At 52.9% G+C, this 16,411-nt stretch overlaps 3 protein-coding genes across 3 annotated transcripts; 1 reads left to right on the forward strand and 2 right to left on the reverse strand.

Annotated features, from left to right (window-relative positions):
- Positions 1–379: 379 nt before the first annotated feature.
- A1O5_01081 (uncharacterized protein) lies at positions 380–1,396 on the reverse strand (the record flags this gene model as incomplete). The annotated part of the gene is made up of 3 exons (XM_007741700.1): positions 380–479; positions 547–1,267; positions 1,327–1,396. The coding sequence occupies 3 exons, from the start codon at positions 1,394–1,396 to the stop codon at positions 380–382; spliced, it is 891 nt and encodes a 296-aa protein (XP_007739890.1).
- Positions 1,397–3,652: 2,256 nt separating this feature from the next.
- On the reverse strand, positions 3,653–7,884 carry A1O5_01082 (uncharacterized protein; the record flags this gene model as incomplete). Its single annotated transcript, XM_007741701.1, has 3 exons — positions 3,653–6,530; positions 6,582–6,691; positions 6,739–7,884. The coding sequence occupies 3 exons, from the start codon at positions 7,882–7,884 to the stop codon at positions 3,653–3,655; spliced, it is 4,134 nt and encodes a 1,377-aa protein (XP_007739891.1).
- Positions 7,885–13,698: 5,814 nt separating this feature from the next.
- Positions 13,699–14,859, forward strand: A1O5_01083 (uncharacterized protein; the record flags this gene model as incomplete). The annotated part of the gene is made up of 1 exon (XM_007741702.1): positions 13,699–14,859. One exon carries the CDS (start codon positions 13,699–13,701, stop codon positions 14,857–14,859), a length of 1,161 nt encoding a protein of 386 aa, XP_007739892.1.
- Positions 14,860–16,411: the final 1,552 nt, after the last annotated feature.

Consider the following 16,411-nt stretch of genomic DNA (forward strand, 5'->3'; position numbering starts at 1 on the left):
AGCGTCTTCATGTTCGTCCAGTCGGAGGATGGATGCTGGCTTAGTTGTGAATGATGCAATACCAAAGGAAATGAGATCTCCATCCGTTGCTCAACAGCGAAACAGGCATTGAGACTCGGCGGAGATCATATGACAAAATTCTCCTTCCCGCTCTACCCACTCCATCATCTGTGCAATCCCATGCTGTCTGCTGGGTGTCGATGTTAGTGCTTGGTGCCCTTCGCCATGCTTCTTTATCCCATTGATCCGATTTAGCGAAATATGCCCGAATATAGGAGCCCATCATGCTTGGAGAATTGACTGAAACGATGGCGGAGACACCCATTTCAAAAGGCTTGAATAGGTGCACCAGGCATGCCGGGGGGGGGGGGGGGACACACTAGCGGGTACCGTTGACCGATCGTTCGGGTAGATTTTTCGGCATGACGGCTGGAATAGGTGGCTCATCATCATCTTCCATATCCAATTCTTCAGGGTGTCTGCATTGCATGGACATTAGCAGGACTCCAGAACGGCCAAAGAGTGGCAAGTGGGAAAACGTCTTACCCAAGCAAATTCTTTATGTCCTTCATTTCATAATGCTTCTTCCTCCTTTCCTCAAACTGCCGATGTTTCTCCTGCTCCTCCCGGGTGGGCATGCCGACCTGTTCCTTGAATCCATCCACATCACTGCCATCACTGACACTAACATGCTTCTCTTTGCTTGACTCTCTTGACAGGCTATTCGAGCCCCGAACAATTCTGTCATCCTCTGGGGATGCCCCCGGAGACAGCTCCTCTTCCGGCTCACCGAGCTCAAGACCAGGGATCTCGCTCTCACGATGTCTCCTGTTCGGCTTGGGGGCTTTGGCCATTTCGACTTCATCGACGTTGACGAAACGCGGGTCAATAGCCACATCTTCCTCGTCGTCATCTTCCATCATGGTGTCTCCGTATTGGTAAGGGGTCTTTGGCTCGGTGATTTTCATGCGCCCGCCTGATTCCTGCTCGGCCAAGTAGAGGTTTGCTTCATCCCACTTTAGACGCATCTTTTCGGGGTCCTCTTCGTGGTTTGCGGCCAGCGCGGCAGAGTGACGGCGTGACGCGGATGCCCGTCTGGCGGCTGAAGATGAGCGGCGGTGGCCGGCATTTTGGAGGGTATTTTGAAGCACGAGTTCTCTCTCTTCCTTTGGGTCGAGGGGCACATGTGGTGGGAGGTGAAATTCGTCTTTAGTTGGAGAGCCTGGATGGCCGCTTGAGGATGAGAAGGACGGATTCTTCAAAATACCTGCATCACATATTTTTAATGAGCCACCGATGTCAAGATGTTCATGTTGGTTAGCCCACCTTTGGGTCGAATGTTCCCGGAGCCCGGCTGGTGCAAGGGAGGAGGTGAGTGACGGACTTCGACTGGCATCGTGACGGGATTCTATGGCGGTTTCCGACCCGATGTGATGGAATGCAAGCGTGAGGGTTCCGCGTGCTTGGTTGTTGAGGTTGGGCTGTTGTGATGGCAGCACTGCCAGGTTTTGGATTTGCGGACGAAGATGGAATAGAGCGGAAAGAGGTCTTCGTTCGAGATCGGAGTTGGCGGCGGCGGAGAGTAAGGCGGAGAGTGGTCAGGCGAGTGACCGACAAGCAGCAAGCCGTGTGAGAAAGGATATAGGCCGAAAGAGAGACAGAGCTGTGTTTTCCTGGCGGATCGAACGATGGGTTTGGTGGTGGTTATGGTGGAGAAGCGAAACTGGAGATTGAGCCTGTGGATACAACCAAGTCAAAGGAGTTGGAGAAAGACTCCGGACGTGGTCTTCGTTGCGCGGTGATGGTGGGAAGGTGGCTAGGACGACGAGATGATGATTATTGTCTGGTTTTGTCGGGCAAAGTAATTGTTTGATGTTGTTGCAGGTGAGGTGTAAGTCAGTTGGGTAAAAGAGAGCATGTGCAGAAGGGGGGGGTGTCAAGGGTGGTGGGCGCAGATGAGAGGGAGGAAGTGGCAGCTACGTAGAATTAAGAGCGCTGCGGAAAAGTGGATCAAATGACAGAGCATTTGGTGGGGCTGCTGGGCGCCGTGGGCAAAGTGAGGCAGATTTTTGGCAGGCTTGCCCACGCCAACCCACCGAGCCACCTCATATGTGGCTGTCATTACAAACCCTTCTGTTCCGATAGTCGGGCTCTTGGCACCCGACGTCACAGGCAGGCGGCCCGCTGAGCCCGCTGCTGCTCCCATGAATCATGAATCCTGAATCATGAATCATCTTGCATTCTCTCTTATTTCTTCTCTGCTCTTCCCATATCAATATTACTCCTCACTTCCAACTCGTGTCCCCCAATAGTACCACCAAATCCTCCGTTGATCCATTCCAATGAGACAAGTCCAACAAATGCGCTTCCGGCCACAGCAGCTACCACGGCTGCAGCTGCACGAAAAATTCTGTCGTCGCCCCGGGCTTTTCTTTCTGCCAGTCTCCAGTCTCCAGTCGCCTACATTGCCTTATCTCGTGCCCCAGACTCATTTCGGCGCTCGTGGTCGTGGTCACGGTCACGGTCATGCTTTAGCCGCATGAAAAGGAATGAACTCCTCCAGTCAAAACAATGAACCCGTGGTAAGCTCCTGTGCTGATGACTTGTTGGTACATACCCATCTTACCTCTCGCCTCGGGGCTTGCATCTGTCCCCTTCGGCTCTCATTATGTCTCTTCTTCCCCATCATCACCTTGTTCAATGAATGCACTACTTGGCCCTTTGGGTAGTGTTACGGCCCCTGCTACAGGACGAACTGTCCTAACATCCCTTTCCATCCGGCTTCACGTCTGCATCATGCCGTCTCCTTCCCCGTTTGGTTTTCCCCCCCTCTCTTCTGTACAGGCAGTGCTGCGTTTCCCTGCTGCTGTGCAACCGACAATCTGCCCCGCCGTCATGCATGTGCCTGAACTCCTAGAGCTGCTGAAATCTCTGTCCTCCCCCCGGCTCCCTTATGATTTGTCCACGAGGACATGGCACCCTCCTTGATCGCCTGACCTGTTGGCTGAAGGCTCCAAGCAGCATGTCTTACTGGCCAGGCCACAATGTAGGCGCAATGGACTTTCAGGGCTACCCAGGGTGTGTTGACTCCTGCTTGTTCATCATTGCCCCACTCGGTACGGAGGTACATGGAGCTTCACAGGCTACTGCAATGCCTTTATCGGGAGGAAAAAAAGGGAGTGGAAGAAGGGAAAAAAAAAGTTGTTTCTACCCAACTGCATCTGCGCGTGCAGTTCACCAGTAACTAGCTCACACATGGCAAGACATCGCCCATCATCTGTCCATCCATTCAAATCAGAGAGATGCAAAAGCTTTGAAGACTGCCTCCCGACCGCCAAGTGTTGATCTGGTCCTGCCGGACGCTGATTTCGACCGGTCCATATCCTCCAACAGAATTTAACTCGCCAAATAGCAGTCTGCCACCCGTAGCACAAGTACACGTGTATCACTCGAGTTGCTACACTCACAGAAAGAGTCATGCATGAACAAAAAGCCGGGATAGCCAAAAACTCCCAGTAGAGCCCAAAACCCCCGTCGTCGCCAGAGAACCCCATGTCAGCACAAAGACGTCCAAGCCACCCATAAAGACAACCCGATAAGCCTTGAGCTTACCGCCTGGCAAAGAAGTCGTGATAATAAAAACAGTGTCATCTCATCGAATTGAACGGCCGGCCTCGCGCTCCTCTAGTTTCGTTTGCGCCACGGTGTCCCCGTTCTTTGCAGCCTCCTGCATCCAGTGCAGAGCAAGGCACAGCGCCTGGCTGTTGCGGCGCCATTCCTCTTCCCCTTCTTCCTCCTCTTTCCACTTCATTTCACGCTTGAAAATCTCCGATGAAGGCGCCAACGGGAGACTGACGATCGGCGGCACGTCCGGGTGGGTGAGGTACAGACTCGCCAATTCCCGTTGTGCGATGGCGTTGCCTTCCCGAGCACCGATAAGCCAGTACTCCAGCGCCTTGAGCACTGACGACTCCCGACGGGAGCCACTTGACACGGTCCTTTTGATCGCGTCCCTGGCAACAATTCGATCCGCCACGTCGACCATGCCACGGCATACCTCGTCCTTCCACGCCAACGCTGCCAGTCCTACATGGAGGAATGCAGGCCCCAGTTCGGTGTCGTCCAGTGTTTCCGAGGACACGAATGCCGCAATATATTGCAGATCCCGAAAGATCGTCTTCGGTCGGAGAACAAACAGAAGGTCCTTCAGAAATTGGACAGTGGCGCTCTCGCCACCAGCAACCTCAACCGCAACTTGCGTTCGAATCTTGTTCTGCCGCTGTTGTCGCTTGAAGTTTTGTGAGAGCACATTCGGGTCAAGGCTGCGCCTTCGTGTTGGATCCAGGGAGTCAACATCTTGCCGTGCTGAAATAGCTTTCTGAATGGCCTCTCGGTGACTCCGCTGGAAAGCTTGTGACAAGGATTTAAAGTCGCGAATAGCCTTAAGTTTCAGTACGGGATCTGTGTGATCCCTGACCCGACCAAGAACATCGTCAAAGGCAGTCAAATATGGAAAGTTCTCTGCGTCAAGCTGCCCATTGCCATTAGTAAGTAACTTATCCAATGAACCTGGGCCAACGGTCGAATGGTGTTTGGCCGACAAGTATGGGAGCGGTGCCGCACTCTGACTTCGACCTTTCTGTTTCCTGAGGGTTTGTGAATGGGAGCTTGTCACAGAGCTTCCAGTTCTTGATTGAGGAGGGAGCAGCTGGGCCAGCACGGTGCGTTGCTGTAATCGGTCAACAATACTAGGAGTCTGCCACGCGGCGTTCATCCATGTATCGCTTTCGCTTCCACAGCTCCACACAGGGCACCCAAGATCCGAGAGTAATAAGGAGGTTAGGTCTTGTCGCAGGCTCTCCAAAAAGCTGGCCTTTTCCTGACCGCGGTCGATAGATCGAGTCAATGCGACGTCCTCGAACGTCGAGGGCGGTCGGGACTGAATGGAGGCTGAGGTGACTGACCTGGAGTTTGATTGAGCGGGTGACCAGATGCTGCTTTCCAGGGTGGTGGATGTGGTGGCTCGCCCGGGTGAACTAATGAAAGACGACATGTCACTGCCTAAACTGTCCTTTCCAAGCCTGCTTGAACCGCCATAGATCGAGGCCTTTGAGCCCACAAACGCCGCGCGTATCGAAAAAGAAGTCGATGAAAGCGGCTCGCTCATCACACTCGGGGGTCTGGTGCTCGGGGGCCCACCAAAGATCGTATGGATGTCGTACAGAGATTTCTCCCGTGAGAAGAGTTCACTAGACCAAAGGATAGGACTGTCGGTTACGGTTTCTCCGACCAATTTCCGGGTGACCAGTTTAACTTCCATGCAGAAACGATGGATTCTTTCTTCGCCGCGGCAGAAGTTTTCCACATGGTTTCGCTCTAGCCACTTCTTCGTTTTCTCAATTTGTTGATCTGATAGCTTTCTAGGCCCGCCATATTCCACTGGCGCTTTGAGGATGCTCATGGTGTCGATTCTCGGCTGGTCAAAGACTGATGAGGCCGACGTTGCAGAGGTACCCGGCCGGCTGGGCTCCAGGAAGACGTTTTGTTCCTGAGCAGGTGCAAATCTCTGAATAGGTGGCAGGGCCATGTTGTTCAGCGCGACCGTGATGTTCCTGGCATTGTCGTAGGGATTCGAAGTCAGAACATCCATCTCGTACCAAAGTTTGATTCGAAGTTTATCAAGCCAACCCGAAGCTTTGGTTAGATCTTCTCTTGCAAGGGTATAAGATGCCGCGAGCTCTGCCACTTCTTGCTCCACCTGGAAACATTCATTCTCAAGCTGCTGTCGACATTCCAGCAGTTTATGAGTCAATGGTCCGAGCACCTTCGTATCATCACCCGTCAGGACTGTCAATGGGTAATGAGCCCGCAAGTATTTAAGCGCATCGTGCCAATACATGGAGGTGATGCTGTCGGTCTTGATGTGAGACATATTCGCTTCCGCGGCAAACATTTCGGAGAGGGTGTGGCTGTCAACCCTTTGAGTTGGTATCTGGTTAGTGATTTGTTGGTTTCGTAGGATGATCGGTCGGTCCGCCAGGCGAAGGGCAGCGTCTTCTGCCGGATCAAGTTCCCCCAGACCTCTTATGTTTGCTGTCTTCTCAATCAATAGCCCCGTCGATGCTGTCGATATCTTCCCCGCTTGCGAGATTAACAGCAGAGCCCAATTTTCTTGACGGGGATGAATGTTCTTCGACGAACGGCCGGGTTCGATAACATCCAGAATACGCCTGCACAATCTCTCAAATTTCGGACTAGCTCGAGAATATTGCATATTAAAGGTCGTTTGCGAGGAGCTCAAGAATGGGCCAAAAGGACTCGAGGTGTGGAGAACTTGAGGTCTCAATTTCTCAAGCAGGTGGGCGATGTCCCCTGCGCAAATTGAGATATAAGACGAGCAAATCGGTGCGGATACGGCATCCAAAGACGTCTCTGACCGATACGGATTGGAACAGTGGGTTTCTGCGGTGATTCGGCCGATGATACCATTTACGCAGTTTTGGACGTCTTGGTCCACCTGGTGTGCAGCCCTGGTGAAAGATTAGCACGGTTGCCGTTCCATCCAGGGGCGGAAATCTTACATTGGGCTGAAAGTCTCGGTGGCACGGGCAACCGCTCGATCCCAGAGTCTGTGAAGCAGATGGAACCTTGCCCGGCTGTTGATGTGGAATTGAAGAAGCATTTTTTCATCCTGCTTTGCCGTTAGCGCAGAAAACAGGGCGCTCAGGATCACAATACCTCTGGAAAGGAGATGGCAATGCGCAGGAAATCTTGTAAGAACCACCTGAAGAAGAAATGACCACGAAAAGCGCTCTGGCTCTCCATCGTCGGAAGTTTCCCGATGATCGCCCGAGCCAGGGTCAGAGCGCCTGTAGGTATACCCCCATCACAGCATAGGATTTGGAAGAGCTCTTTGACCTCTGCATCAAAGAACGTCTGCGCTTGAGGGGTGTTCGATGGGTCGAAGGGACCGAAATTCGTCCTGGATGTCGCAGCCGCGCTTTCCAGAGAGTTATAGAGGAACGCGCCTCGCTGTAAACTGCCCATCAAGAATATTTCCAAACGGTCCTTGATCTGCCATTCGTATAAATGTGCAAATGAAGACAAAACCTCTCCAATAATCGCTTCGAATGTCAGCCCGGACTCCGTCAGCAAACTGGCACAAATTGTCGACCATGTAGAAAGTCTCAGCTGGCTCTCGTTATTCTGAATATCTTGGGTTGAGCCGTAAATGTTGTGGATGAGGAAAGATAAGGGGTTCGATCGTTCAAAAGATGATGCATAATCTTCGAGCTCCTTGGAATAGGCTTTACTTCGCATCAATTGTGTGTCGTCCTCAAATTCCCTAAAATTAGATCGAGGTCGCCTGCGCTGCGACTCGCGGCCGCGGTTTTCTGATATGGAAACGAGAACCGACTCGGGGAGTTTCTTGAACTTGGGTGAGGTTGAGAGACCTTTCACCTGCTCGGGATTCATTGCCTTGAACCGTTCCACAAGAAAGCGAGGATTGCTTCGCAAGGTTTGTAAGAGTTCGAGACAGTCGTCTTGGCTGGCTGGCGATAATCTGGAAAAAAAAGATTCCTTTACGGGCGGTTTTGAGGTCACGGTAGAGGCTGAATCAAGGGCATGGATTTCGTAATTCCACTGGGAATGGCAGAGGTTGGCCAGATCTTGCATGTGCTGATGCACCCTGGTGAAGCCACTCGGATCCGACTGCTGAACGATCTGAACCAGACCATCGTGCACCCACGAATTCACACGCTGTAAACGGGCCGAAAGAGCTATAGCATTTCGTAAGCGGTCCCGTTGGTGATAGAGCATCCGAGTTCGGTACTCGTGGTGTCGGTGCAGACGCAGTTGTTTCGCGAAATCCTCGAAATGCATGCGCATATGGGCAAAAGGGATCTCGCGACTCGGTGAGCCGAAAGACGGCCTTTGATCATCTTGACCGTCTCTTGAAATACTGGCAGCTCTTGAAACGGCCCTCAACATCGATGTGGCTGCTTTGTGCTGCTCCGGAGGGCGCCGAGAGGGGAGGACATGATTGGAATTAGCTCCCTGCGAAGAAGAGCTGCCGAAGAGCGGAGAACCCGTCGAGGTAGGTTCTGGAGGTTCGGGTCTAGACATAGGTTCGGCATGGTCTTGAGCATTGTTATCGGGTGCATGGGATGATATAACAGAAAGAACTGCTGTGGCCGCACAAGGTGAGCAGGTGGGATTGCAGTCGAATTTAGGACAGAAAAGCTTGGTGACCGACCTTGAGCGTGCTGGCCCCAGCCCTGACCCTGGGCTCGGGCTTGACCTTCCACGACACCAGAGACCCCAGGTAATTCTGTCATACGCTGGCCAATTCCATTACAGCGGAGGGCGCAGGCCGACGGCAGCAGGAGCAGCGAAAGCTGGAGCTACAGCGGAACGCGACGCAGAGGGAAAAGTGAGGGATGTTCGCAAAGCAAGGCGAGGTGAGGCGTGGGAGTGAGTGAGTGAGTGCAAGCGGGATTCCGTCTTTGATCGGAGGCACCAAAGGAGGATGAGTCGAGGATCGACTTGTGACTCGCAACTGCAGCGTGTGATGTGATGTGACTTGATTTGACTCGATTCAGCGGTCAGGCGTCGCCACAGAGAAGACGTCCGAAGTATTAGGGGGCGGGAAGAGTAGTTGCTGCTCTTCTCCTTTCACTTCTTCTTCGTCCTCCTCCTCCTCTTCGAAAATTTGTTTTCTCGTAGTAATTGTTTCGTGGCTTGAAGAAGGGAGCGGGAGAGGGAGGGGGTGGTGGTTTGATAACCCAAGGCAGAGGGCAAAGTACAGAGTAGACGTACCGCAGAAGTGACCAAGGTCAAGTTCAATAGTCACTCACTGCAGGTCGATAATGCGGGGGAGTGTTTCGGTTGCCCGCTTGGAAGGACAGTAAGTACGAGGTACCCAACTCGCCAATACCAATACGGGCACTTTGTAGAGACCAAGCTGGAACCCAGCAATAGTCTCAATCACCTGCAACAACGCGAGGTCTGGACGCAAAGATCCACGGAAAGGCTGTGAAAGCCACAAGACGTTTTCACCATGGCGCATCAGCTCCTCAGAAAAGACTTTTAGGCGTCTTTTTGATCAGCGACCAACGACTACGACTAGAGGGAACCAGCGACCAGAGAACAACGCACTCAATTCCCCAGGGTACAGCGAGTACAGCACAACACTGCAACATGATGGATGACTTGCAGGCCCTGACGACGTTGCCAACGAATGCATATCCAGCTGCATTAGTCGCGACTAGCCAGCTGCTTGACATAAGCTCAGCGCCCTCTCGAGCCACTTGTTGCCCCTCAATATGCTTCTTCTAGAGCTCAGAGATGCGCTTCGGGCCGACAGTACAGAGTGCTGGAGAACATGTCGACATACCGGCCGTCACGCAGACTGAGGGCCTGCTGGTCCACGACTCTCCTCCGGGTTTCCAACGATGTGTGGCGAACGCGCAACAGTCGTGGGCGAGTGGTATGGCGACAACAGCGGATAGGAATGGTACAACTTCATCTGCCCCTCCTCCCAGCGATTCAGCCTCTGCCCCGTACTTCTTCACCAGGTGGCTGAAAAGGCGGCCAATGTGCCACCGGTTCATAGGCGCGCATGGTCGACGCGACAGTAGTACACCGATACTTGGGCGGCGGAGTCACTTGAGGGAGATAGAACCCCGGCCCCTTTGCCATGGCCAGCAGGAAAAAAGTCCGAACGGCCCATCACGAGTCGCTGGGTACTTTTTGAAGCATTCTAAGTGGCACTGCATACATGCTGCAGAACATGACCCTTTTTTCGTTTGTCCTTTCATCAACCTCGCAGAATTGGCCACGTCAAGCCTTGGGATAACGATGACTGGCCGGCAAACGAGCTGCTAAGATGCTAAACGATCTTGAACCCGAAGATCCTTCCGCCATGTGTCGCTTTGCAGGCTCACCGACCGAGCCACTTGGGTGCCACCCCCCTGCAATGCCCCACGGTCCTCGGATGATGCGTTGGCACTGCATGCTGCTTCTTCAAAATTCCTGTCCTATTCTGCCCACTGACCTCTGAAACTTCGGTTTAGAAACACTGGTGCGTGTGTTCCAGGTACCGATCTCCGACACCGAGTCGCTCGCCACTGTGGGATGATATTCGCCGTTCAGCTAGAATGAACCAAAGGTTTGGTTTTCCTAGACTCGTTGCGGGCATAGACGGCTTCAGATACGGTGCTCACTGCTCAGCTGGATTGACACAACGTGCTTACCGTCGAGCGCTCCTGCTAGAGCGCCAAATTGGTATATTCGATGAAATTTCTTTTTGCAATGATTTGTTCCAGACTCCAAATTGCGGTGACGGAAGGAACGGTGGATTTGCGAGCAAGGGGTGTATGGCATAAGACTCTGCTGACACCTTGTCTCAGACACGCGAAATAAGTCCCCATACGTTGACATCCAAGGTTCAACTTGGAAGCTCCCCCTACGGTTTCGGGATGAGATTCGACTTTTCCAGTAAATATGAACATGAGCAAGAACAAGGGAATGACAAGGCGACTCGTGCAACAAATCAATTTGATCAGTGTTGCCCAAATAACTGTCCGGCTTCTTGAAGTCGCCTCGGCGGCTACCTACCACGATCATGGTTGGTGAGAGGGGCCCTTGATATGTCAGTTCGCGAGGTATGACAATCTGGTTCCTGTCCACTTTTCTGGCCATGGAAAACATCCGCCCGCCGCAGTGGTATCAGATAAATTTGAAGTGATGGACATGTCAAACATGCAATTGACCCGTTTTGCCGGAGAATCATGACAATAGGTAAACGATACGTTCGACAGCAGAAAGCATCTCGCCACATTCGGTGGCAGACTGTAGCGCCGAAGCGCGCCTACCCTAGAGGAATGGGAGGCCCCTCGGATGTGCATTGAAGCAGCCACGACTTCCCTGCCGGAGAGCGGTCGAAGTCATGGCCAACAAATGGAATCGATGAAGAATGAAGAAGTCGGACACTTGGGAGGAATTGACCATCAATACTTGTATATCATCGCACCATTTGGTTACAACGAAGCCGGGAATCGGCCGTATCATGAGACTGCCATTTTTGGACGAATACTACCTTGAGGTCTTCCGGATCTGATAGGAATGGCAGCCCACTGAGGAGCAAACCTTAGTTGGTTTTGACGCCACCAACGCCGATGACGCTGCACGCCAGCTGCAAGTCAGGATCGACTGAGATCAATGCATGACAGAAGGGCATCCTCCGGCCAACGATGTCATGGCGAACAAAGGTAAACAAACATCAGTGGTGATTCTCAGATCAGAACACCGTCTCCCGATGTCCCGATTTCATTCCCCCAGTTGTGATCAACTCAAGTTGTGAAATCGCGCCCAACTTCATGGCCAGAGCGGTCGTTGAAGTCCGCTCAGTGAGCAACACGAGATGGGCTGGTCGATCAGGAACAGGAACAAAAACAAGTAGGTACATGAAGTTTATCAGAGCACGGGGAAATCTCGCGTTTGTCTAGCGAGAAGCTTCTGCATCTCAGAGGTTGAATGACGTTTTCTCTTGGGAACACGGGGCATTTTGCGTATGTGTGTAGCATCGGTGGACTTGTTTGTGGGTTTGTTGTAGAGGACAGAAAGAAGTGTTTAGTAAACATCTTGTTAGATGCACGACCACCGAGACGACCAAACCTGAAACTGCTCTGACGTATCGAAGAGTTCGCTAAGGCCAACCGACAGGCTAGCAGGTCAACAACAAGGCATCCAGCAACACGAGCAGCGTCTAACAGGCATGATGCTGGATGTTGCCCGAGTTGATCTTGACCCCTGTCCTCGTAGCTTTGGCAGTTCAGCGACGTGGAGCTAGCATTGACTTGATATTCTTTCCGATCAGACGAGAAAAATCTCATGCAACGAAGTCCACGGGTCGGAGCGGAGGAGGGTTTGTCATCGCATTGCATCTCACTGGTCGATCCGTCTCACGATGTGCTGGAACTAGATCCTACCTGTGAGTTGGTTGTGGGCTGTCATGCGATTGTGGTGGTTGTGACGGGGAAGTTGGAAGTCGAAAAAATTTTCCTCTCTGTTGAATATACAACCGTAGCGATGCTACGGAGGGTTGTACTTGTTAAAAAAATAAAAAAAAAGAGATGAGGCACTGCGAAAGAAGCTTCGCAGAGTATGACAAGAAACAATGATAATAATAATAAGATCAAAGATCAAGTGCCCTGTCCCGATCGAGCAATTCGAGCCTAAGTTTCAATTGTGAGTGGTCATTATGTATGGGAATATTGAGACCAGGGAAACCACGGAGCCCAGAGAAGCTCAAGGAAGCCCCCCCAGTAGGGAGGTCTCACTGGTTGCATTGGTCCAGAGGTGCCCCGAGGGAGCGTGCGAGGTAACACTGAGTGACTGGTTCGGTCTACCAAGTACGTTGCGAGCTGCGAGCTGTGGGATGGAGTAGGCTTCAGCTGGGAGCGTGCCGTAAGAGGTGGTCTGAGTCGGACACCACCAAATCACAAAGCCTAGACAGGACAAGGCGGCCGGCTAGACAGGCTACTAGACACCTAACTAGACCCCAATAGACAATATCCCTTGCTTATGGGTAGTGCGTGGCCCTCCGTTAGGGCTACTAGGGTAGGCTTGGGTGCCCTTCTCAGGAAGGTCTTCCAGGGGAATCCCTCGCCCCTTCGCCCCCTAGCCCCCCCGTGTCCCCCCTCCAACGGCACGATCGCGGGTCGGAATAATGGACAGCGGACTGCCGACAAGGTAGAGGGAGGAACGAGGGGTGTCTGATCTGTCTGATCCATTGGGGCCCTGGCTAGTAAGCAATAGCAGCTAGTGACGGGCGTCCAAATCCTGGAAAACGTCCAAAAGCGTCATTGTCGTCGTCAACATCATTCGATTGCGGTAAAATAAACTTGTCCGGTTGCCAACGCCCTCCTCCACATCCCATACTTCAAGTGTACACACCCTCACCCACCACTCTATTACTCGTTCGAATCAATCCCGTCTCTCTGCAAGGCTGCTGCCCTCCCTCGCTATAAACTCCGTCAACACACGCCCAATTGATTTGCGCACGGACTTGTAGCCCATACGAACCCTCTTACGCATCTTCCGCCGATTGTCCTGTCAGTGTGCACCATTGGTCCGCAACTGCGACTTGACAATCCTCAGGACTCAATTATAGCATTGATAACCTTTAGCTCCTGTCCGCCTGAAGACGACGAGGGATTCGCAATACGAGACCAAGGGCGCGAAGACGTTTTACAAAGGCATCGGCTACCCAGACCTGTGATTCAAATCTAAAACCGCCCATCCTCCTCCCGGCCCCCAGTTTTCAGCTTTCGTCACTTCACTGCACCTCGAGCTCCCGTTGACATCCACCTCACTTACTCTCTCTTCCCACGACACGACTGTCACTGCCACTACCTATTGTCGTTACTTCTGCTGCCGAGTTGTCGAGCTTCTTACCAATAATTAATTCATTACCACCTCACTGCATCGGATCTGGCCTGCCGACCAATAACCAACCTGCAGGAACTCCTGCATCCCCCAAAAAGACCAACTTGCAGCCAGCCAGAGGGCTCCACTGCCAGACCAAAATACGTACTTGGACTGCACTGAGACCGATTTACAACCTTCGACCTCAATTAGCCATTTTCAATTCCTTCTTTGCTCTCTGAGCCTATTCAGACCTCGAGACGACCGATGAGCGTCTTGACAGTAGCTGGGACAAACATCCCAGATCCCACGCTCTCCTACCCCTACTCACACTCGACCGCCCCAATTTCCTCTTTGCCTCCTCATCCCGCGCCCTCGGTGGCTGACGGCATCTTCACTCGACCAGAGCGAAAATCCTACATCACGACTACAACCACTCCAATAGCGCCAGCGCGAACCATTCGCAATCACCAACACTCGAGGACTATCTCGTCCAACACCCTCCCCTCCTCCACCTCCTTCGTGACCTGCGCCCCGTCGCCCTCTCGCACCGGCCATTCTCGCATTCCCTCAACCTCTTCACACTCGCGCCATTCCTCGACCTCAAATAACACGATGAGCATGCACCGACAAGGCACGACCTCTTCAGCCAACAGCGTGCCGCGCCGTTCTACCTCTGGCCGCTCGACATCCACTAATAGCCCTACATCCTACGTGGCGCTGATGCGAAAACAGAAGGCTACGGTCTGGTGCGATCGGGCTCAAAACATTGACCCGCGACTCGCGGCTGCCCAAAAAGCAGCAAAACACCGTGCCGCACTTGAAGTCCAAGGAGCCAACCAGGGCGGGCGGACTAGCACCATCTCATCGGGCGGTGTGGTTGGCAAGATTCGACACGGCGGCGTTCCCAAAGCCCCCGGCTACGTCCCGGTGAACCTCACGGGTGTGTCTGTGCCCGTGCGATTAAGTGCCAATGAGGCATTAGGCGATGAAGAAGAGGAAGGGAAAAGTCTGACTGGTGATAACAGCATGATGCATGCCCGAACTGGCAGTGGGAGGAGTAGTACCAATAGCGCCAAATATCGAAGTGGTTATCCAAGGCCTGACCAAGGACGATTTAGCAGCACGAGCACACCGCCCAGCGAAGGCTCCCCTGGGCAAGGCATTCCCGAAGATTCAGAAACGACTGAAGATGCGAAACACGACTATTTCAACCATAGCGACAGATCCACGCCCGCTGGTAGGGAAAGTGAGGATTCATTTGGCGAGTTGAAGGAGCTTTCTGGGCCGATTGCTGTGCAACGGGCACTGGAACAGGCGAAGAAAGCCGAGGATCTGCGGAGAAGAGGGAGTGTGGATGAGCGGACCATGAGCATAGGTCAGCCCAGCGTGAGGCTGTTCGTGGCGAATCCAGATATCGACGACTAATGTTGAGTGGTGTTTACGTTTTACGTACTTTCTACTGGAAGCGGGCTTTTCTTTTTTTGGTTCATTCTAGCTTGGGTGGTATTCTTGGGATTCATTTTTGGACACATACGAAGGGGAACGAAACTGGGAAGTCGGTGACGATGAAGAACGCAAGTTATGACGAAGGTATTGAGGAGATATGGTCAAGGGCAAGCAATATGGCATCTTCCCTACGATAATGGAGGCTGGGGCTATGTAGCTAATGGGGACTCATCAAGAGTCGGTGACAGCAACATGGCCTACCGGTGGACGAGATGTTTGTGTGATTATGGCGGCTCTGCTTCTGTCCATGCGGGCTGGAACAGGGAACAAGTTCCCTGCAATGAAGCGCATCATGCCAGGGTAGATTGTGATGATGTACCAACAACGTGCGTCGCTATCTGTCCTCCGTTGAATGTGTGTCTCGTTTTCATTTGCCGAAGCAAGAGCCAGCGACTCGAAGCGACGCTAGGCCGGCCAGTCAGTCCTTTGACGATGATGGACATGTGGGAACGCCCAAGAACAGGTTTGCGATGAGTTCAAAAGAGGGGAAATGCTCTCCTGCAGCTGGCAAAGCTGGCTAGTTGATGCTACTGCTGCGACTGCTGCTCCTTCCACTATTAAGCGAAGCTGAAATCCTGGGAGATGACGACACACCACTAGTGCTAGGCACCGGCTTGGGCACAGTTAGGCATAGTTGGGGGCATGGGTTGGGCACACCAGATCCCCATCGGGTTACGAGGTGCTCCCCAGGGCAACCCAAGGGCTACCTAGGGAAACAGGCTAGCCCAATAAGGGGGGAGCGAGGGGGCTACTAGGCAGTCGATCAGGGAGGAGCAGATCAGGGAGGAGCAGATCAGGGAGGAGCAGATCAGGGAGGAGCAGATCAGGGAGTAGATCAAGGCACCCTCCTAGTCATCTTGATCCTGTTTCCTGCCGCTGTGCCTGGCACATTGCACCTGAGGGCTGGTCAGGCCTGAGTAAGGTCATCCCTACTTGAGTAGGGGGTCAGGCTAGAGGCCAGGGAGGCCTGGCTGCCGGGGGACTCCAAGGCCCGGATATGACAGCAGCTGATCTCCGCCGGCCTCTTCCAGCTGTGAACAGGGTACCTGCAACAGACATTCAGGTACCCAGTACGTCCTTCTTGGCTATGATGATAATAGGAGCGAAGACCAGTTGTCTTTAACCGACTCGCCTTTTGCATTTTGACTCCGCATTTCCCTTGGTGTCCCCTCGTTTAAAATTTCCCGTGCTCAGCGCAGCCATGTCGACAGAAGGCCCGAGCTCCGGCTCTAGCTTTATGCTCTCAAGCTCATCGATGGTTTCTAACAAGTACAAGTACTGAATGTTTTAAAAAAAGCCCACGCACGTGGGCGGGACGTGGGGTGCATGCATCCTTGGTTCAGAGATGCATGCTTCACCCTGCCTAGGGACATGGTCGCAGGAGACAATTGGTAGACAATTGCACCTTCGTTCAATCCTCGACGTGACAGCTCCCTTGACTGATTGAACCACCTAACTTTGTCTAGCCTGT

This window comes from Cladophialophora psammophila (assembly GCF_000585535.1).
Source record: "Cladophialophora psammophila CBS 110553 chromosome Unknown aczJe-supercont1.1, whole genome shotgun sequence".
Classification (NCBI taxonomy): Eukaryota; Fungi; Ascomycota; class Eurotiomycetes; order Chaetothyriales; family Herpotrichiellaceae; genus Cladophialophora; species Cladophialophora psammophila.